The sequence below is a fragment of the Misgurnus anguillicaudatus genome, chromosome 7, assembly GCF_027580225.2.
Source record: "Misgurnus anguillicaudatus chromosome 7, ASM2758022v2, whole genome shotgun sequence".
In the NCBI taxonomy this organism is placed as follows: Eukaryota; Metazoa; Chordata; class Actinopteri; order Cypriniformes; family Cobitidae; genus Misgurnus; species Misgurnus anguillicaudatus.
Window position 1 is genome coordinate 20,184,245 of NC_073343.2, and position 23,584 is coordinate 20,207,828.

Consider the following 23,584-nt stretch of genomic DNA (forward strand, 5'->3'; position numbering starts at 1 on the left):
TTTATGAAGTACAGAGAAGTATTAAAGTTATTAATCCAAGACGAGAAACTTAATCTGGCTTCTCTCTGTCAAGGCGCGCATTTCAAAATTAAAAAAATATACTCAAAGACGCCAATCATTGACATAGCACACAAGAGCCAATAAGCTTTTGCTATTACTGCCATAAAGTATTGTGTAGTAAAGCTTCTTGAGGGGCCATATTCGAATTCAAATTAATAACGAATGCGAGTATACGTTTACGGTCTCTGATAAGAACTGGGATCAAGATCGCTGGATAAAGGGCTAAATTTGGATCTGTTCTCGCAATCGTAGGAATTTTTAAGAATAAATTAATAAATTAAATAAATTAAATTAACATCTTTTGTGAATTTATGATGTGTTTTGGTGTAATTTTGTTGCATAGGAGAAGACTGCATAGACTTAATTGTGTTTTGTGTGTTATGGCAAGCAAACTAAATATTACAAAATGGATAAATGATTACAGAAATGTTATTCATTTTAAGGTTTTAAAGTGTAGTCTTGTTTTATATTGTGTTATTCTCTGAAGGTCAAGAACATTTCATTAGGTAAATGAGTAAACTTTAAAAAAATACGTCTGAAAATATGATAAAAACATGCCATTAATATGAGTAAGAAATACCAATACTCACTATTCATTTTAATATTTATGGATATAAATACGTACAAATCTGTAAAGCTGGTAATACGTAAATAATTAAAGAGCACCAATGGTCACGATTTTACATTTCCTTCGTTGTGTAAGTGTATTAGTTCATGTTAACGATATTCAAAAGGTAGGGTAACGCGAGTTATCGTCTCCAACGTAAATCTCTTTTCTTGGACTACAACAAACACACGGATTGTAGGCAACAGTTTACTTCCTGGGATTGGTGATTTAGACAAGACCGAAATTATCATAATTCCTCCCGCTTAGGACTCACAGCCTATAAGTTAACTCCTGTTAGCATTGCATTGTGAGCAAATCTTTTAAACATGGTAAGGAGCGTCACTTTCCCGGCTGACGTCAGAGGTATTCAGGCCAATCACAACGTACAGATTAGCTGGCCAATCAGGGACAGTTTTGTTCAAATGCGTGTGTTTCAGGAAGAGAGTGAAATCTGGAGCTAGAAAAATGTACAGTATGTGGAAAATAATGTGGTTTTGTAACCATAAACCACACGAACACATTGTATTATACCAAATACACAAAATAACGTTGTTTTTAGCACTGAAATAGGTGCACTTTGATGTTGTAGTCCCATCAAAACATTGATATTATACTTTTTAGTGTGTATGAAAACATAAGTAAATAAACTACCGTATTTTCTGGACTATAAATCGCACTTTTTTTCATAGTTTGGCTGGTCCTGCGACTTATAGTCAGGTGCGACTTATATGTCAAAATTAATTCATATTGACTAACATGAACAAAAGAAATCATTACCGTCTACAGCCACGAGAGTGCGCTATATGTTGCTCCTGTAGCCTACCCCTGAAAAAAATTGTTAACTGAAACATTAACTTAAGATAACGGAGAAAGACTTAATAAACAAAATGCCACAAAAAGAATTATAATTTTCTAAATAACTTATAGTCCAGTGCGACTTATGTTTTTTCTTTTCATGATTCTTTTTTTTGACTGATGCGACTTATACTCAGGAGCGACTTATAGTCTGAAAAATACGGTACACTTTTAGGGCCCTATAATTTCCGCGATCACGGAATTGCGGACGGAATCGTGGAATTGGCAGATTAACATGGAATCTAGTGTTAACACGGAATTTCGCGTAATTTTGCATATTTTGAATAAAATTCTGTTTTTGTGTGGGAGAAGAACGTATTTCTTGGGGAAATGCAGACTGGCGTGAGTAAATCTGGGCGACACACCCCCTCCCGTCGTTTCAGACCACCTCCAAAACACTGAAACCATGTGAAGCGGCTCTCCACGACTCTACATGACTTTGATGTCACCGGACAACTGTTATTTTGTACGTTTTGTCAACATTCCGTTCACTGTGAGCGCAGATACATGCACTCTCTCATCCACGTCTGTCTCACTGCACCTCTCTCACATGCACGCGCTCTCGCATCTGTCCAAAGTCCGAACACAAATCCTCGTGTATTTGTTCAGTTTTATGCATTTCATGCGAGCTGAGGCAAACTATCCCTCGCATTTAAAATATATTCATCTGCATCATGATGCCGCTCTCTGTCTCTCTTTCGCTCGCACGTGCAAAGAGCTTCGCGCTCATGCTCTCCAAGTCAGATCACTATCCTGTGTATGTTTGTAAAGTTATATGCATTTGCGATTGTGTTTAAAATATGGATCACATTCTGCTGGACCGATGTGTTTAAGGCACTTCTGAAGGCACCACTGCTTTGACACGTGTAGCCTTCTGCAACAACACTAAACAATGCATTGAATTGAGTAGTGCGTGCGTGCGTGCGTGCGTGTGTGTGTGCGTGTAAATGCATGTTTTACAGTCATTAAGTAATCGTGTTATCCCCTTTTCCCCAAAATCATTTACATTTTAATCATTAACATTAAAGGCACATTAAAGTCTTTTTATGACTAAAATAACAGTAAAGGGTAAAAAAAATTAATTGTGATTAGATATGATGGATGAATGAAGGTAATTTACTTGTCATTTATTTCCCATGTTATCAGAAATAAACTACTGTAAAGGGACTCTGTTGTTATTGATTCTATATGAAAGTCTACCGGAAGTTGCGTTTAGTAGCATACACAAAATATGTTTGTTTATGTTGTTGCTGCTGAAACTGTCTATAACATTTAATTAATGACAATAATAAACTTACACCTTTTTCTTTAGATTTTTAGGACCTGCTTAAAATAAAACCAATAACATGTTTTTTATAAAAGTATCAAAATGGAATCTGTAATGAGATGCAGTTATTAGTCCCTAACCAGCCCTGATTACACAACCCTACCATTAAAAAGTAATTATATTAGATCAGTCTAGTTGAAATAACTGTTTTGACTTCACACACTTAAGGCTTCTTGTACAGAGTGTGCACCAGAAATAATCTGCTGAAAAAAGCATTAACCAATGGCATGTTGCCTTCTGACCACTCATGTACAGAGATGACTGCTTCAATATGACCTGATCTAAACATATCTGCAGCCGACTGCAATGCATAGGCCTACTACGCATACACAATCTCCTCCCATTTCTTCACAGACCACCTTGCCTAGTGGGTTATTTTTAGCTGCAGGCCTGATGGGACTGTTCTCATCTACTTAGCCAGAGAGGCACCTTTCACTGTCGACTTACTAGGGAGCAAGAGACAGTTGATGCAAGGTATCAGCCAAGAATCATAGACCCAAATACACAATAGCAGTGTTCACATTTTTTGCGTAAGTGTGCTTGAAAAAAATCTTATTTTGGTTAAATGTTATTTTTTGGGAGACTGACCTTTTAGTATATTTTGTTTTTAACAAACCAGCGTGCATAAATCACACTGCACTGACAATTCCATAATAACATCAACAAATTTTAATTAAGGGATAATGTACAGCCAGCTGGTTGTTTTTGCAGAATTAATCCCAACAGGGTGATAAGGACTTGACTGAAGGGATTTATTTACGATAACAACTGGCTGGATCTACATAACTTATTCCTATAAATATATAGACACAAAATAATGATTTTAAATGTATTTTATTAGGTCATTAGCTCATGCAACAAATTCAAACTTATGATGAAAATCCATTTCATATCGGCTTTAAGGCAAGAATATTCAAACATATTACAAGTTCAAACTTGCGTTTTGTTAAATTATTTGTAAGTAAATTTTCATGTTAATAACATATTTGTGCTAAATTTATTTGTAAGTATTAAACTGTACCTATCAGAATCACTGGCAGTACCTAGATGAGGCATAACCAAGCATGTGTTGCCACAGGCCAATCAGAACCAAGCATTCCAGACCATTATGTAATAATGTAATATAATATTATATTTGGTTTAAAATGAAATTAGAGGACATGTGAAATAAATGGCTGATACCAGTCTGTGATTGGTTGGACAGATGCTTCGCCCCAAACTCGTGCCAGCTTGGTTGAGCTAATGTTGCTATGTCAGGGATTAATTCCTGGAAAAGTTCCTAGTTTGGATTTTTTAACACCACTGCAATATTTTGAAAGTGCCACATACCCACTGAGTTTACACTTTGTAGGGAACCTAAAACTTCTAACTTCTGTTTCCACTTTATGTTATCACTATTTTAAGGAATTCAAAGTAATTTGAAAATTAATGTCTACATTTTTGCAGTTTCTGTGTAATACAGTACTACAATTATACATGAATATCAGCTGACGTCACTCAATTGTCTTCCGCCATTTTGAATACCTGAAGTGGTCGCAAAAGAACTAGAAGCTATGCCTTTAATATGTTGTGAGCATTAAAATCGCAAATTTTACAACACAAAGAAGGCTCGACACAACATGATACTTTGCTCGAAGTATCACCTGTGTCTCTACACGTGAAATCGAGCATTGAGAACATTGTTTGTGAACACAGAGTTTACTAAAAAGAAGGTTTTGAACAACTGATTTTGGTTGATTTGGCGTCCGCTCGCCGCCATCTTCCCAGTCAAGATGTAGCGATCTCCGAATGCGACGTAAGGAGGGAGGAGAGTAAAGATGGATAGTTCCATATAAATTCCCAATTTATCCAGTAAAACCTTAGAAACTGCTAGTAAACAATAAATACAATAATTGTTTAAAAACAACTAATATTATGCTGAAAAAAATATGCTGATTTAGCTGATTTATTTATTCTGCTACTATATGTTATTACAAAAAATGTGATGAAAGTACAGAATATATACAACATAATCTGCTTAGTTAATGCTTAAAATAGTAATGTGTTTGCGCGTAATTTTGTTGGCAGTTTATGTTTTAAATGAAAAAGCAAATACTTAAAGTAAGTAAATAATTTCATAAGCTCATGTCTCCTCCACCTAGTGCATAAGAAGCGATGTAATAATATTTTCATAAAACGAAAACAATACTCAATACATGGAGTAGTTTAATAATGTTTATTATGGTATGTTCAAATAACTTACAATGTGTTGAATGAGAGAGATTCTGCTGATGGCGTCGCACCGCGTGAAGCTCGACGTGTCGCCTTAAGCAGGTCCATTAAAAATTGCAGTTAAAAAACAAACAGAGGGACAGATGTGACATTTTAAACCAGCCCCTGAAAAGTTAAAAACACAAAGTCTTGGTAAAATCCATGTACAACCCTAATGAAAAATCCAGCTAAGACCAGCATAAGCTGGTTTTAGCTGGTCCCCAGCTTGGTTTTAGCTGGTTTTGCTGGTGTAAGAAGCTGGTTTTGCTGGTGTAGCAAGCTGGTCTAGCTGTGTTTTGGTCACATTTTAAGCTGGTCTAGCTGGACTTAGCTGGTCATGCTGGAATACCAGCTGGCCCACCAGCATGACCAGTTTTGTCAGGCTGGGAGGACCAGCGTAAACCACCTTAAACCAGCTAAAACCAGCTACCAGCTTATGCTGGTTTTAGCTGGATTGTTCAGTAGGGAAACTCAACTGACTTTCCCATTGTAAAGATACTGGTATGTCTCTGTGCTTTAAAATTTGCGCATTGAAGACCCGTCACCTTCAGTCAACAACACGAAATGATTGAATATATCTTCATATATCAAGCCACTTCTTAATTTATTTCTCACACTGGTTCATACATGGCAGGTGTAGTAAATAACTGTTTAAATCATGTTTTATGCGTGCTCCCACTACACTGTTTTCTACCGGCTGGCTATTGAATCGGGAGTCTTGGATCAGAAAGGAAATACGTCACATTACTTACTTCCGCGTTCGAGAAAAAAGGAGGATAGTAAATATATCACAATCATATATCAATATTCTGTTCATACTGAGATCACATTGCTGAAAAAAACATCAGATTTACCTTTACACATGAAAATGATTCACATTGGAATTGCAAATATAAAATTTCCTACCTTTAACACATCAAATACACTTTTTCTCAAAGTTGATGTGTTAGAAGCAGGAAAATGGGCAATTCTGAGCGACTTTGCCAAGGGCCAAATTGTGATGACTAAACACCTGGGTCAGAGCATCTACAAAACTGCAGCTCTTGTGGGGTGTTCCCGGTCTGCAGTGGTCAATATCTATCAAAAGTAGCTAAGGAAGAAAAAGCGTTGAACTGACGACAGGGTCATGGGCGGCCAAGGCTCATTGATGCACGTGGGAAGCGAAGGCTGGCCCGTGTGGTCCGATCCAACAGACGAGCGACTGTAGCTGAAATTGCTGAAAGAGTGAATGCTGGTTCTGATAGAAAGATCTAGTGGAGTCCATGCCCCGACGGGTCAGGGCTGTTTTGGTGGCAAAAGAGGGACCTATATATATAGCCAAAGCTAGTGGACTTGCCATTAAATCTTGTCACTTTATCCTTCAACCCTGTTGTAAGCTTAGCTCATAGACCCTTAAAACTACAGTTATAGGCTTTGTTAATCTCCAGTCAGCATTTCTGAATAGTTTGTATTAGACTTAGACTTTACAATTGTTTGTAAAGTCAGGATGCATTGTTTATATTTTGCTAGACCAGCACAAATTGCCTAAATGTGTAGGCCTATTATTTTTATACATCTGGCAATGAGCCAGGACTACAATCTGCACTACTGTGCTGCCCCCATCTGGTCATTGAAGATATTTCACTTCATTTCTTTCTCTTAATTCAGGCTAGAAAGATCTGAACTCTGAATATGTTGTTTGTCACATGAGTGATACAAAGTAGCAATGACATTAAAGAATACTGTAACTAGTACCTTCTGAACCGACTACCTTCAAAAACTGGCCAATACAATCTAAAATGCTGGGTCAAAAAGGTACGAGCCCACCCACTTGGGTTGTAATTTAACCCAACTACTGGACTGTGGACTCGTCACTTTTTGACCCAATGCAGGGTTGTACATAAGCCAGCCTTTTTAGAGGGTGGCTTTCACTGTGGCAGGACCCTTTCAAAAAGTACACCTTTCCACCTAAAGAGTTCATGTAAGTACCTCAGAGGTGCATATTGTTACTAAAGATTGTATATTAGTACCTCAAAAGTACAGATCTTTTTTAAAGGGCAGCTTGGAACCATTTTTTTCTCACAGTGTAGGGTTTGAGCTTAAAGAAAACATGCATCCTGGCCACAATAGGTCTTGCTTATCATTTTACTTGATAGGTCTGTAATACCTAGGGAGCGTCACCTGAAGCATTTCCATTCACCCCACTAGCAGTTGCTCGGTTGGCACTGACCCTCAGAAGTATACAACATGCTGCTTACTACCATCTGCTCATGGGCACTTAGTTCAAAGTGAGCTATCACCAAAGCTATAAATGGCATGTGATGAATCACTGTAGTGCTGCATGTAAATGTCCTGACATGCTGACATTGCTGACTGGATCGTGACACTAAATCAACATCCACACATCCTTACTCTGGGTTCTTCAAAAGCGACTGCCTTAAGCTGTAGCGCCAAAGACAGCAGATGGACAAAAATAGTCACCTTTAGGAGCCCTATCCAAAATTTGGCCACATCCTTTAAGATCAGTTTGTGTGCTTCTTTTGAACGATTAGATATGTGATCCTGTCTGAAATCCACACTTAAGTCTCAAAATCTAATTATGAGCTTGGGAGCATCAGTTTCATTTCACTCATTGATATCACTATGATTTCAATCTTTGACATGGTCAATATTGAAGATATCAATGGGATACTTTCAAAGAATGTTTATTACATTATCTGGGTCACAAATATGCTTTTTGCCCATATAATGATGTAGTTACAGCATCACCCGATGCTTATCGGTCTTTGCTTGTCAATCAAACCTTGATCTTGCATTTTTCAATGGTGTATTACTCATCCAGTTCACTTTAAACCGGATAATATGGTCTTTCTGAACATTTTAATTACAATTTTCATGTTCCCATGTTATTTTAAAAATAAGTTTGACCTAGAACTTACCTGCAACTATATAGCCTACAATGCTAATATGCTTGTACCATAAAAGACAAGAAAGTTCATCCTCCTGCAAATCGCACAGCTTCTCCACTCTTGTTAGGGTTTTGACAAAATTGTTTATTAAGTGCACGTAACACTCGTACCGTCTGGGTGAACTATTCTCATCTTGCTCTCATCTCTGTTAATAGACATGCATAAAGGATGCTACAGGTCTGTGTACAATGGTGGAGGATCATGGCACTGATCTAAATGACAAAGGTGGTGATTGGCCCGCAGTGGCATTGTCGAAGGTGGGCAAGCGTTGCTATGGCAGGATGCAAGAAGAGAGGGAGGACAGGGCATTGAAACGAAACAACAGCCATTTCATATGACAGGTGTCTGTTTGAAAAAGACAAAAAATGTTCTGAATATGTGTTTGTGCTTCATATTTTCTATATACTGTAGAAGGGTCAGTGCAGTGGATATGGAAAGTAAATGTTTTTCTAACTTACTGGCATTGAATGAAGGTTTGGTATCTGCATTATTATTAATACATGAGCCAGAGAAACAATAAAGTCATTAGAAGGGTTATGGGTTTCCCTCTTGGCATTGTAAACTATATAGTCGTGGCACAAAATCCATCTTCAAGTACGGGTATAAGCTTATACTGTAACTGCAAAACTATGATAATCTGTCTTCCAAGATCTTTGTCCGTGTTTTGCTTGGTTTTACATTTTTTATTGAGTCACTTAACGTAAAGGGCCAAGTAATTGTGCTATAAACACAGTAAAGGTATTAATGTGATAGAAGACAGACTCGAGTGACAAAAGAATAGCACATGCAGAATGAATATATGTGTAAATACACATGCTAAAACAGTTCATGATCTCCTTTAAAGGTGCAGTGTAATTTTTTAGAAGGATCTCTTGGCAGAAATGGAAAATTATATACAAAACTATATTATCAGGGGTGTATAAAGACCTTTCATAATGAAACGTTATGTTTTTATTACCTTAGAATGAGACGTTTTTATCTACATACAGAGAGGGTCCCCTTACGTTGAAGTTGCCCTTTTGTGCCGCCATGTTTCTACAGAAGCCCTTAATGGAAAAACTTTTTTTACGTTTACACCTGGTATTTAAATCCGTCTCTTTTGTCCACTTTCGACCGCTTCTGTGCTGGATACTATGAGGGGGTGGTCTGTGAGACGGTGGGCGAGTCTCTCTACTGTCATTCAAACCCGAGCGGGAGTAATTATGAGTTTATATGGACGCAAACTAATATTAAGTCGGAGTGCACTGCTTGTTTAGCAAGTAAACATGCTGCACAGTGTTTTGTACATGTTTATATTAGAGCTTTCTTTGAATTTTCAGCGCAATTGATGAAATAGGATTGCGCAACTTTCACACGCTTTCAAAACGAAACTACGGAGATCAGCCGCTTAGTTTTATCAATGAAAGGCTAAAAATAGCGCTGTTCACCGAATGTTCACGCCAGATGTCAAAAAAGACGTAAAACTTATGTTTAATACCTCAGATTAGATAAATGGGCGGAGAGAAGGCGGTCGCGTGTGGCTGTTCGAACGCATTCAACCACATGCGCGTTCCCCAACTCCAAAGCGATTCGATCAAAAGTGGTTTCGACCACCTCTGGATGTGGTTGAAAGTGGTTGAAAGTGGACGAGCTCAAAACGTTTTGAACACCGTTTACACCTGGCATTAACGTCGTCCACTTGTGATCCGATCGACGAAAACACATGTTAATGCCAAGTGTAAACAGCCTCTAAGTTGTCTCCAACCATCACATGTTTTTCTGGTGGCGGCTACCGTAACTTCTCTATGCGTTTCAAAAGCGAGGGGTGAGCAGTGGACTGAGCCATTCGTTGCAATTCACAACCTCACCACTGGATGCTGCTAAAATTTACACACTGCACCTTTAACCATAATCCTAAATTATTAATCCTAACAAATATTTTTTATATTTTTACAGAAATGGTGCCATTTATTTTACAAATAAACAATCCATTTTTTTTCAAGCAAGAAAGTTTTTCTGTTGTAATAAAAATATAAGGCATATTATAACATTATAGATCAATAGTCAGTAGGTAATGTGATGAACTACACCTGTAGTTACTCTCCTTAGACACCTGTTTAAACCTCAGTAAACTCACTTTACATTTATTACATATAGCATTTGGCAGATGCTTTTATTCAAAGCGACTTACAATGCATTTAATCCATAAATTTTTTATATTGGTACAGTGTGTGTGTTTCCCGTGAGGATCAAACCTTTGCATTCCTAATGAAATGCTCTAACAATTGAGCAGTAACACTAAAGGCTTTTTCACACACAGATTACAGAAAATGCGTCTGGGGCTTGTCCAGGGATTGTTTGATTTTGGTTTATTTACACTGCCAGTGATTTTCCGGAATATAGGGGCATCACACACATCCTGTAACAATCTCGTAAAGATGTGACGTATTAAATGTCCTGCGCGTTTTTTTTTGCTTATTATCTGTGATTTCTCTCTCGAGAACCATGTGCATGCATTTTCGTTTGATATCATAAAGAAGCGTGTGGCGCGCTGTTCTGTTATGCTGATGAATGATCTCAGCTTCAGCAAGTACAGTGAAAAGCTCCCTGACCTTTGCTGTATTACAGTTTGCAGAAATTTCTCGGCGTTAATTTTAATCTTCATTTAAACCCCCAGTGTCAAAGAGCTGAACAATAACTTCTTGTTACGATGACACACACATCCTCACTACGGCACACCCCTTACCCCCTTTGTTCAAACAGGACGTGTTCTGTAAATGTTACAGCAATGTTTCTACTGTAGGTCCCATTGGTGTTTTATATAGTTATTTGTATTATTAGGCCTACCTGTTTTTGGACCTTCATCTGATGTTCTTTTATTATGCCATTCAAATTATGGTTAATGACAAAAACAGTTTGGAAAAATGAGAAATTCAAAAATCTTTTTAGAAAACTTAAAAAAAAGCACCCATCAGGTTTATTTCTATCCACATAGTGTATTCATGTTAATTTTATGCAATGAAAAATTACATTTGCACCATTTTTATGAAAGTTAAGACTGAATGGAGATAGAAATGTCAAAAGGTATAACCGCCAATTGTGCCAAAGAATGATTAATATTAAATATTTTATCAACCTTGATGGCATGTAAGCGTAATCCTAAAAAAAAAAAAAACATTTTACATATCATTTTATTAGTTATTTCTAAATGCTAATTTTAATGTTTTTGTAATATTTGTGCTGACATATGCTGAAAACAGCTCTGCTTTCTAAATAATCTTTGACAAATTATCATATTAAATCAAATAAAATCATATTACACTAACATAGATGATTATATTTTATTCCACATTTTTATGATTATATTTATATTTTAAGAAAAAACTAGTTACACCAATTGACACAGACCAGTTACACCACATTGACATTTTTGCAATAATTCCCTAAATATTCTTTTAAAATTAAATTAAAATTATTAATTTTAGACTTGGTCCTCAAAAAAGACAATGTATGCAAGTAATCTGCACATTTATTTAAAAATTGCAACCCTTTTACATTTAATTGAACCATAAGAACGCAAAATAATTAACGGCACGTCATTGACCAATTAAACAAATAAATAAAATAAATATCTGGTAAGTGTTATTTAGATTTTTTAATAAAATATATATATTTACATTTTATGATTTCATTGTGATTGATTAATTTTTCCTCAACTCACAAACCCCCCGAAATTTCCTGGTGGTTTGCGAACCCCAGTTTGGGAAACCCTGCATTAACCTATTGCAAATGTATATATTTTGGCCCACATCCGACTGGTCCACAATCTCCTTCATTTCACGTTTTTTTTTAAGTAATAGAACCACATGCTCCCCTGTATTCAAACTGAACAAACCATACCTGCTTTGAATGCATATTAAACATCCCATTTCTAAGTGGCATATTGCAGCAGTATCGCAGATAAAGCATTGAGAAACAGAAACTCCCTTGAGTAAACTGTTGCACTTAGTTTGTGTGGGTGTATTTGTCTCTGTGTGTTTGAGCAGAGATTAAGAAGAGCTCGCTGAAACTCTAGTGAGGTATATTTCATGGCACAGCACAGTCAGAACTGCCTTTGGATGATACTCTGATCCCATCCAAGCAATCTGACTCTTCTTCAAACTCAGAGGTCAATTTGCCAGTATAATGAGATCCGGCTATACAAACAATCTTCCACTGGGATTAGAAGTATGCAGTGGACTTCAATACCGGAAGCAGTGTGTTATTGTGTGTGTGTGCGGTGATAAATAAAAACAACATGAATGAATTAAAGGGAGAAAGCTTTGAAAGCATGTAAGGCTTTGTAGTATGATGCTAGAGGAAGCAGATGTTGAACAAAGCGTGTGGGTATGGGTAATCAAGTGTGTGGATGCGGCAACTGGAACAAGCACCATTGAGACGTATTAAATGCAAGGCCATGAAAACCACAAAGAGGGGCAGTGTGTAATGGACCTTGCTTTGGCAGACCTCTGCCTAGTATTCTCTGAGGTGTATGACTTGTGACTGCAGACTCCATTTAGTCCAGTAGATCTTAACACTGCAGAATTTACACAAGGTAATAACTGTTAACATTTCCTTATCCGCATGTCATTTTCAAATCATATTCTTCCTTTGGTATAAAACAAAAGAAGATTTGACATTACAAAAACATTACACTAAAAGTAGGCTACTGTATACAGTTCCTGTATACAAACAGCTGACATTTTGTTATGTTCCTTAAATCTGATGTTTTTCGTGATCTCCTCTTTTAAACTTTAATTAATGTCTCTAAAAAATGCTGGGTTATTTTTTCCAGTGATGGGGCGTCAGGGCCACCTGCTGGCCTAAACATTATTTGAATCACTGATTTACATTTTAATATATTTTTCCATGAATGTGTATTAAATGAATTCCATAATAGTCTATTATCTCTTGTTTGCACTGCTTTCAGTAGTGTATATTTATGATTTTAGCATTTCTCCAATCAGATTTCAGCCAGCGCCAGATATCATGTGTTGCCAGTGTCAAAGAAATCTGCCTTGGCCTTCAGAACGAACAGTGCGGGCGTCTTCAGCTTAAGATAAATGGCAGTGAAATCATTGCATTAACCAATCAGATTTCGAGTTGGTGTCACCGGAGCCTTCTAGCAGGCGTACAATGACGTCAGCATTTTCGCGTCATTTGATTGGATTGACCCTCAGCAGTTTCAAACATACCGGGAAAAATTCCCAAATACAGCATCCTTCAGTTTAATGCAGAGTCAAACAGATCCGACTGTAATGTATGCCGTGACTGATTTCGAAGGCAAAAATCAAGTTGGAATCCTTGATTTCTTTCATCATAAAAATCTGGCAGCTGTACACATTAACATGTTTGGCGGTGGTTATTCCTGTGTCATCTGCTTCGGTCGAACGTACATTCTTAGTCCTACAACGAATTCAAAATTATGAAATACTACTCTTCTCGACTTTCAGCATTAGCCTCTATGGCGATAGAAAAGGGCTTATTGTAACAACAACAATTTGTTGTACAACAGAGTGATCTAATTCTTCTTGAGGAAAGAAAGGAGGATAGGTTTTGTGTACGAATAATTCGTAGGCTAATTTGGTGAGTTTAATGTATTTTATTTGATAAGCAAATACTATCTGTAAATTTTGTGAATATAATTTTTTTTTCTTGTAAACCTTTGAAAAACTATTTGCATTATCCTTAAACAATAGACTGTCAACAAAGTAATTTGTAATATTACTTTCTTCAAAACAGTTGGTATACTTTTTTATGCGATTTCTTTTGCAAAAAAAGAGGATATAGTAAAGTTATCCATTTTTCTGGTGAAATAAATGTTTATAAATGTATTTTTATTGTGATTGTGTTTTATTCTTCTGAGAGACAGTGGCAAGAAAAAGTATGTAAACCTTTTGGAATTTTCAGAGTTTGTCATAAAATCTGATTTTCATCTGAGTCAAGAGTATTGACAATTAATTGTGATCTGTCATGCCTTTATTGAGAACAACCAAAAAACCTCATAGTGCTTGTGGAAAAATGATGTGAACACTTGAGTTAATGACCTCAAAAAAGCGAATTGGAGTCAGATTTTAGCACACCTGGAATCCCATTAAAAAATATGTTCGGAGGTGTGGACTACAGCTACTTTGACTGATAAAACCCCCTCAAACTTTTGGAGTTTGCTCTGTGCAAGAAGAACACGCTTTTGTGAGCCATGCCTCTCCAAAAAGAGCTTACAGAGGAGCTACGATCAAGAATTGTTGCTTTACATAAAGCTGGAAAGGGTTACAAAGTTATTTCAAAGACTTTAGAAATTCACCAGTCTACAGTTAGGCAAACAATCTACAAATAGATATGCTTTGGGACTGTTGCTACTCTACCAAAAAGTGGGCACCCAGTCAAAATGACACCAAGAGCACAATGAAGACTCGTCATGGTAAAAAAAACAACCCTGAATGACAGCCAAAGATTTAAAGGCATCACTGGAACTTGCTACATCTCTGTTCATGAGTCTACAATACGTAAAACACTGAACAAAAAGGGTATCCACTGCAGGACACCACGAAGGAAGCCACTGCTTACTAAAAAGAACATTACTGCTCACCCGAGGTTTGCAAAAGAGCACATTGACACTCCACAGCGGTATTGAACTATTTTGGAAAAACTATTTGGCATAGAAAGGGCACGGCATATCATCATAAAAACATCATCTCAACCGTAAAGTACGGTGGAGGAAACATCATGATTTGGGCCTGCTTTGCTGCATCAGGGCCTGGCCAGCTTACAATCACTGAGGGGAAGATAAATTCCCAAGTATATCAGAAATTCTTTAGGATAACGTGAGAAAGTCCACAAGAGAATGGCTTCAGAAAAACAAAATCCGCCTTTCCATCCTTCGGATGAGACATTAAACCGAGCTCCTGACTCTCTGTGGTCATTAAAAATCCCAGGATGTCTTTTGAGTAGGGGTGGGCCCCGGCATCCTGGCCAAACATGCCCACTGGCCTACTAATCATCCCCTCATAAACTAATTGGCTATATCACTCTGTCTCCTCTCCACTAATAAGCTGGTGTGTGTGGTGGGCGTTCTGGTGCAATATGGCTGCAGTTGTATCATCCAGGTGAATGATGCACATTGGTAGTGGTTGAGAAGAATCCTCCTTCTCATTTGTAAAGCGCTCTGAGTGCTGCAGAAAATATATAAATGGAACAAATAATTATTATTATATTATTGTTTTTGGAGTGGCCAAGTCAGAGCCCAGACCTCAACCCAACAGAGATGCTATGGATTGACTTGAAGAGGGCCATACACATGAGACGTCCAGAGAATATGACAGAGCTAAAGTAGTTCTGCCAGGAAGAATGGGCTAAAATGCCTCCTTAATGATGTGCAGGTCTGATCCACAGCTACGGGAAGTGCCTGGTTGAAGTTATTGCTGCCAAGGATGGTCAACCAGTTATTAGTTTTAAGGGTTCACTTACTTTTTCCACTGCCATTTTGAATGTTGAATGAGTGTGTTCAATAAAAACATGAAAGATCAGAATCTTTATTTTTAGACACATGATGTTTGTCAATACCTGGTGGTCCTCAATGATCAGCTAGGGTGTCTGTGAAATAATTTGTTATAAATTATATAATTGTGCTGTATTATTATGAAAGGAATATTTACATATGGGGACCATTTAAGGCCCATGTAAGTCTTGCTACTGCTAATTTTATGAAAGCCTTAAAGATCATAAAAGAAGTGAAACTGTTGAGTCCAAATGTAATTTGAACAAAACAACCCTCTTAAAACAAGTTAAATTAAAATTTTTCCAGAGGGAAGGTGTTTTAGTTATATTATTTTATAAGGCCTTTTTGTTGCTTCACAGCCTCTTCAATTTTGTTCTATGAAAAATAGCTGCATGGCTATTTTCTATATCCTTTTTTTGCGCTTCATGAATGAAAATTATATAAATAATAATATTAAAAATATACACGTACTTAAAGGATTATTAGGAACACCATACTAATACTGTGTTTGACCCCCTTTCGCCTTCAGAACTGCCTGAATTGTATGTGGCATTGATTCAACAAGGTGCTGAAAGCATTCAGAAATGTTGATAGAATAGCATCTTGCAGTTGATGGAGATTTGTGGGATGCACTTCCAGGGCATGAAGCTCCCGTTCCACCACATCCCAAAGATGCTCTATTGGGTAGAGATCTGGTGACTGTGGGGGCCATTTTAGTACAGTGAACTCATTGTCATGTTCAAGAAACCAATTTGAAACGATTCGAGCTTTGTGACATGGTGCATTATCCTGCTGGAAGTAGCCATCAGAGGATGGGTACATGGTGGTCATAAAGGGATGGACATGGTCAGAAACAATGATCAGGTAGGCCGTGGCATTTAAACGATGCCCAATTGGCATTAAGGGGCCTAAAGTGTGCCAATAAAACATCCCCCACACCATTACACCACCACATGCACAGTGGTAACAAGGCATTCATGTTCTCATTCTGTTTACGCCAAATTCTGACTCTACCATCTGAATGTCTCAACAGAAATCAAGACTCATCAGACCAGGCAACATTTTTCCAGTCTTCAAGTGTCCAATTTTGGTGAGCTCATGCAAATTATAGCCTCTTTTTCCTATTTGTAGTCAGTGTTGTAATGTAACGAAGTAAAAATACTTCGTTACTGTACTTAAGTAGAAATTTCACGTATCTGTACTTTACTTCGCTATTTAAATTTATGTCAACTTTCACTTTTACTCCACTACATTTTCTAGATAAAATTTATACTTTTACTCCGATATATTTCCACTCAGCATATTCGTTACTCGTTACTATAAAATCAGAAGAAATGTGTGCGACCTCAAAAAAGGAGGTTTTGGCGAATCAGTGCTTCTAGATTGCATTACGCACGCTGCGCACACTCTATTTCACGCACACTCTATTTCACGCACACTCTATTTTAGCGTAGTGTTGCCAAAGGAAGAGGAAGCACAACCAACTGTAACTGCAATGAAAGCACCTACTGGAGGACCTCCCGTTATCGTAATCGACCACCCCGACGATGAACAGGGTGAGAAAGCTAACGTTATACACCCATTGCCTTATTTGTAATAAATGTTTTTGTACATTGGAATTAAAGATTCCCGATTACCGAATAAAGTGCCTCTTATGCTACCGAAAATCACTTACATTTTGTCATTTAAAAACTCCCCGTCCAACCTGAAGAATCACATCAAGGTACGTTAAAATAATAGTTATTAAGTAAAGCCACAATGTCAATGTGATTCAACATTAGTTATCATAAGCCGTATTAGATAATTATCTGTCTAATGTGATGGCCAGGCGCACAGGTTTAATAAACGTCAACGTTACACTGCTGATTTTCACATGGATTTATTTAATTCACAGAGAACTCTCAACTGAAACACGCTTAACTCTTTATGGTAACATTATAGCATAACTGCCGGCCGAATATTCCCTCCGGTAGGCTAATGTTAGATTGAGAAATATTTTTTAAAAACTGCTATGTTAATCAGTGGCAGGTTAGAAAGAAAGTGTTAAGGACTGTATTCACGTCTTCAAAAGCATCATACGTTTTGTCAAACTTTTCCTTTTATGTTAATTATCTCAAAACTCAGTGGTTAGAGGATAATGTTGTGCTAATGTTATACATTGAATATACGCTTGCATTGTTGATCAAAGTCACAGTGCTTTCATTGCCACACAACGAGTTGGCGTTTTTTTCTTAGTAAAGCAGCTAACTTAAAGGGATACTCCACTTTTTTCAAAAAAATAATAACAATAACTTATTTCTATAAATAAATAATAACTTATTTCTTTTGAAAGAAATAAGTTATTATTTATTTTTCATTTTTACCTGAAGTTCATACAAAAGTGAAATTTCTGCTTTTTTATTTGATGTCAGCTCTAAAAATATGCTGTTTGCTCTTTGAACTTAAGAGAATTGTGCCTGAAAAGTCCTGGAAAAAACAGATTTTTATTTGATGATTGAGATTAAGAAGATAATGGGAACCCTGAATATGCTTTACTATAAGAAAGCCACAATAAAGTTCACAATCAAAGTTCTAACCGCTTGCTTTAAAAAAAAAAACTTTTTACTTTTACTTCAAATACTTAAGTACATTAAATATCAGAAAATTACTTTTGATACTTAAGTACAGTATATATGAGATACTTTAAGACTTTTACTTGAGTAATATTTTAAAAGACAACTTTCACTTCTACCAAAGTCTTTTTCTAGTACAATACTTGTACTTTTACTCAAGTATTGCTTTCTAGTACTTTATACAAAACTGTTTGTAGTGGAGAAGAGTAGTACCTGGTGGGGTCTTCCGCTGTTGTAGCCCATCCGCCTCAAGATTGTGCGTGTTGTGGCTTCACAAATGCTTTGCTGCATACCTCGGTTGTAACAAGTGGTTATTTTAGTCAAAGTTGCTCTTCTATCAGCTTGAATCAGTCGGCCCATTCTTCTTTGACGTCTAGCATCAACGAGGCATTTTGCCCACAGGACTCCCGCATACTGGATGTTTTTCCTTTTTCACACCATTCTTTGTAAACCCTAGAAATGGTTGTGCGTGAAAATCCCAGTAACTGATCAGATTGTGAAATACTCAGACCAGCCCGTCTGGCACCAACAACCATGCCACGCTCAAAATGGCATTATCACCTTTCTTTCCCATTCTGACATTCAGGAGATTGTCTTGACCAGGACCACATCCTTAAATGCATTGAACCAACTGCCATGATATTGGTTGATTAGATAATTGCATTGAGAAATTGAACAGGTGTTCCTAATCATTCTTTAGGTGGGTGTATTTTGGGTTACATGTCTTTTTTATGTCAACCCAACAGAATTAGAGATATTATAATACAAAATACAGATTCTAAACATTTTTAAAATCTCAGACTTCTCTAACTTTCATTAAAGGCCGAGTGCACGATATCTGAAAAACGCTTTAGAAAAGAGAGTCGGGCTGACTACCAAAACACACTTGTAGCCAATCAGCAGTTAGGGGAGTGTTTACTAACCAACATTGTTTCCTGGGTTGCGTATGTGTGGGGCGGGTCTATCAAAAGAAGGTCCACATTCTATTGGGGTAGGGGTGTGTTTGTTTAGGTGATTTCAAATGTCAACATTGGCTTTCAAAGACCATGCACCCCGCCTTTAAGAGCAACACTTTGCACTCCTTGGTTGGTTAGGAGACGACAGATTATTTCATCCAGGAATGCTCAGAGAGGAGACTGTTTTTGCGGAGTCCCTCAATGCTGTAAGCTCGGTCTTATTACCATAACATTACAGAGACTCAGACAGCAAGACAAGACCTCTGCTAAAGCGGGCAGTGAAGGGCTTTCAAGTGGAGCACAAGTGCTGATGAGGAAGAAAAGAGAGCCTGATTGGGCAAGGAGAGATAGAAAGAAAAATTAGAAAGAGATACTTTTTTACTTATAGATTTACTAGATCCCATACAGTATATTATCATCACGCTACTTTGAAGATGGCAGAGAAGTGGGTGGAAAAAGGTTGGAAGTGACTATGAAAAGGACAGAAATAGGAAGAGGAGAACGAATGAGGAAGAGAAAGGAGCCACACAGCATAATTAGACTGAGCTGCTTGGTTACCTTCCAAACACAGCAAAGGATACTCTGAACAGACAAGAGGCGGGGACAGAGAGAGAGAGAGACACACAGAGAGAGAGAGAGAGCGAGAGAGATAAAGGGGTTGATTGCATTCCACACACACTTGAAGCTCAGTCTCCCTAGGAGACGCAAGATACCAGCATGACATTGCAACTGCATCTACTCTAGAGCCACAACTGCACGACTTTATGTCTATATATGTGCCAGACCGGGAGCGAGTGTGAGGCAGAGGAAGAGAGGAAAGTTAGTTTGTCAGTTGTCAGAAGGAGAGGCGTAACAGCTGGATAACAGAAGATATCAAAACGAACTTAAGAGGAGCTGTGGGGGTGACAGCAGAGATGCGCGTAGGAACGAAGTGGGTTTTGCGGAGGAGTTGATCTGTGCTCCGCACACACACATACACACTACCCAACCCAGGATCCCCAAGGAAGGAGAAGAGAATGAAGAAACACTCAGCCAGAGTTGCTCCTCTCAGCTCATATAGCACCCAGGTGCTCACCTGCCCCATTTCTGAAGGTAAAACATAATGTGTGTCTCTCTGTATGAAAGATTGCTAAATCTGAATCTGCCATCTTTTGGGGATATCCCCAGTAGTCAAAATTATTATCATTAAGGTAAATCTTGTTTTTAATTATTCTTAAATTGCTAAACGTTTTGGCAATAGGGGATGAGTTTGGGTTAATCTGTAGCAAATATAATTAGTTTACTATAAAATGTAAAAGTCTATGGCAAGTACGTGTGTGCATGCTTGCCAAATGTTTTAATTTTAAGCTTTGTGTTTTTGAATGTTGAATGTTGCCTCGGCAGTTTAGATTACATTTTCAGAATTAAATTAAAATGTATTTAATAATGTGATGTTTGTTTATAATACAGTAACATAATAGTCCTGTGGTGGTTTTTTAAAATAGTTTAAATGTTACAAAAAGAAGTCATTAACCAGGATATTGTTTGTTATTTTCTCAATTTAAATTACAATATTTAGAGTACCTATTATTAATTCTTTCTTATACTATGTTTCTGTAAATAATTGAGAAAATGTGTTTTTGTTTGAAGTTGCATTAGTTTTTCCTTGTCTATGTTTATTTAAATGATAAATGCACAGTGCAGTCCTTAGGGATTGTGTTTAAAGATGCGGTTTTACCAAACAAGAGTCCACTGGGATGTCTGGTCAGATTTCAACCAAGCTTAGAAGTCGAACTCCTTTGCGGATGTTTTATGATGCAGGCTGTGGCTGAAGCGTTATACAACACGCAGTTGCATTATGGGGTTGTGAATAGCCAGTTACTTAACACAAATGACCTAACAAATTACAGAGATTAAATTATGGGCCTCAGATCTGCTCTTGGTCTTATTGATTCATCTAATGTACCTTAACAGATCTGTCTGTTCTACTGGATTAAATGCAAACAGGGTGTCATGAAGGAGTTAAAAATACTCAATACAGCGTAACTGCTCCACATGAATCAGGATATGTTACAACTGCGAGGAACTTATCCAGCAATTTGGTGTTTCCTTTCCCAAATTAGATTGACCTCATTTAAAAGTTTTGTTGTGTAATGTTTATGAATATCTTTGCTGTAAAATGACAATAGTATTTTGCGCAGCACAGTGAAATATGTAGGTGTGGTAAATCAGGGATTTACCTGTGATGTAACATCTCTGTGCCTCTATTTTGGACCTGCGGTTCTGTGATTGTGTTGGCCTCATTGGATTGTTAAGCTATCCAGAGGATATAAAGTGTCTGTCAGTGTGGGTGGGCACTGTAGGAGCCCTTTCTTCGGGCAAAAATATGTCTAAAAAATTGTCAGGTATACAGTACTGTGAAAAAGTCTTAGGCCACCATCACCAGCTTTGTTGTTTTAGCAAAATTTTAATTTCCATCCATATTTATTTTACACTCTTTTCAAACAGAAAATACAGGAAATATGTACGCAAAATTAAAAACAAAACAATTTTCAGAACTAAATGTCTTCTTCAGGCATCAGTCAGTATTTAGTGTGACCTCTCTTGGCACAAAACACATATTGAGCTTTTTTAAGGAGACTAAAGTCCTGAAGTCATTCGATTAGAATTAGAAATTAGGATTTAATTTTATTTATTTTTAAGAGATCCTGCACCTGCCTGCTATTGCTCAAGTGGAAGATGAGTTTAACCCTAAAAACTTCACTTCAGCTTATACTTTTATACTGTTTTAATACTACATACACAATTTCTGTATTTTCTGGTTGTATTTTATAAGGAGACTGATAGATAATTATATGTAATCACAATTGCAAAAAACAACAAAAATGGCATGGTGGCCTAAGACTTTTTGCACAGTACTGTATGTGTGTATATATATATATATATATATATATATTTTTTTTTTCAATTTCAAGTTATCTGAAGCTATTTTTAAAGGTGCCTAAATGTTTTGTCTTTTGAAACTTTTGATTTTTAACAAAAAAATCATTGTGTCACACCATACTCAAAATAACACAATGAAATTTAGGTAAACAACAGAATCTAGTATAAGTTTATTTTATGTACAGTAACAGTAAGTTATGTAAGTTACAGTGATTTAGAGAAGTGTGTCCAAATGTACTCTTATAAAGGAAACTGGTTGGTTGTCATATGTGCTATTCCTGTCTAAATATTTTTTGTATGTTATTACATTTTGTTAAAGGACAAGTTTGCTATTTTACACTTAAAGCCCTGTTTTCAGATTGTTTATGATGAAATAGAACGGTTTTGACTGAAATTTCGACATAATTTTTAGAATTTTTGCGTGTTTGTTTTTCACCTCCCACCTCTATAATGGCTTTATAGGTGCACTGGAACAGTCCTTCCTAAAATGCATTAAACTTTCGTTTACAAAGATGTGAAACTCACCGAGTGGCCAGGGGCGTTCACCGATATGCTCACACAAAAATCACTGCAAAAGACGCTTTCCAACAGGTGTTTTAGCATTCGTTGTAAACTTGTGGACCTATTTTTCCTCACACCCGTTTATTCTTCCGTTGAGAGCTTGAATAATAGACACTCCAGCCCAGGTGGTGGCGCTAATCTGCCATTGCCAATTGCAGGAAATAGAAACAAAGTTCCCGGCGCGGAGTAATACCGTACCTCACAGCACATCTAATACAAGTCAATGGAGTTGGACAAAAACTACGATAAAACCTGTTGGAATGCGTCTTTTGCAGCGATTTTTGTGTGCGCACACCAGTGAACACCCCCGACCACTCGGCGAGCCCCACGTCCCTGCAAACGAAAGTTCAATGCATCCCAGGAAGGATTGCCCCAGCGCACCATTAAACCCATTGCAGAGATGAGAGGTGATACAAGAAACACTCGAAAATTCTCGGGCCAGTATCATATGTCGAAATTTCAGTCAAAACCGTTCTATTTCATCATAAACAATCTGAAAACAGGGCTTTAAGTGTAAAATACCGAACTTGTCCTTTAAGCTTTATTCAAATTGAGGAGTACATTCATAGTTTCAGTTTAGATTTAGTTTTTTCTCAAACTCAAATTTTCATGTTCTTTTTCTGTTATTTTTGTTTGCAATAGTTACATTTAAGGAATGTACGAGAGAACGTCCTGTCTTTTGGAAGCAAATTGACTTATTTATGATTTAGTGTTATAGCGTCGAGTACCTTATTGCTTTTCTAAAACTTTTACAGCAAAATACAGATATTACACCAAAAAATATGTATCAACACAACATTCATACAGAATCCCTGCATCCGAAATCACATACTGTGACAGTACAGTAGATACTGAATTAGATTAAGTATCTACTCGCCGACCATTAAAACAGTACAGGTACTGTATAGTATGAATATGGATAGTATGAATGAATTTGGATGTACTACATACACCTTGTTGATACATCATG

General features: G+C 37.1%; 1 protein-coding gene across 5 annotated transcripts in view; it reads left to right on the plus strand.

The window, feature by feature from the left end:
- Positions 1–23,584, plus strand: part of LOC129417846 (solute carrier family 35 member F4) — a 46,575-nt gene that overhangs the window by 3,673 nt on the left and 19,318 nt on the right. For 2 of the 5 annotated variants that reach the window (XM_073869543.1, XM_073869544.1), the window contains 2 exons: positions 16,597–16,653; positions 17,013–17,119. The exons of 1 other annotated variant lie outside the window; for it this stretch is intronic. In XM_073869543.1, coding sequence (XP_073725644.1) covers positions 17,059–17,119 — 61 coding nt within the window. In that variant the 5' untranslated portion in view covers positions 16,597–16,653; positions 17,013–17,058. Of the gene's footprint in view, positions 1–16,596; positions 16,654–17,012; positions 17,120–19,745; positions 20,224–23,584 lie in introns of those variants that run through there. 2 more of the 5 variants (XM_055172698.2, XM_055172700.2) reach the window with 2 other exon arrangements.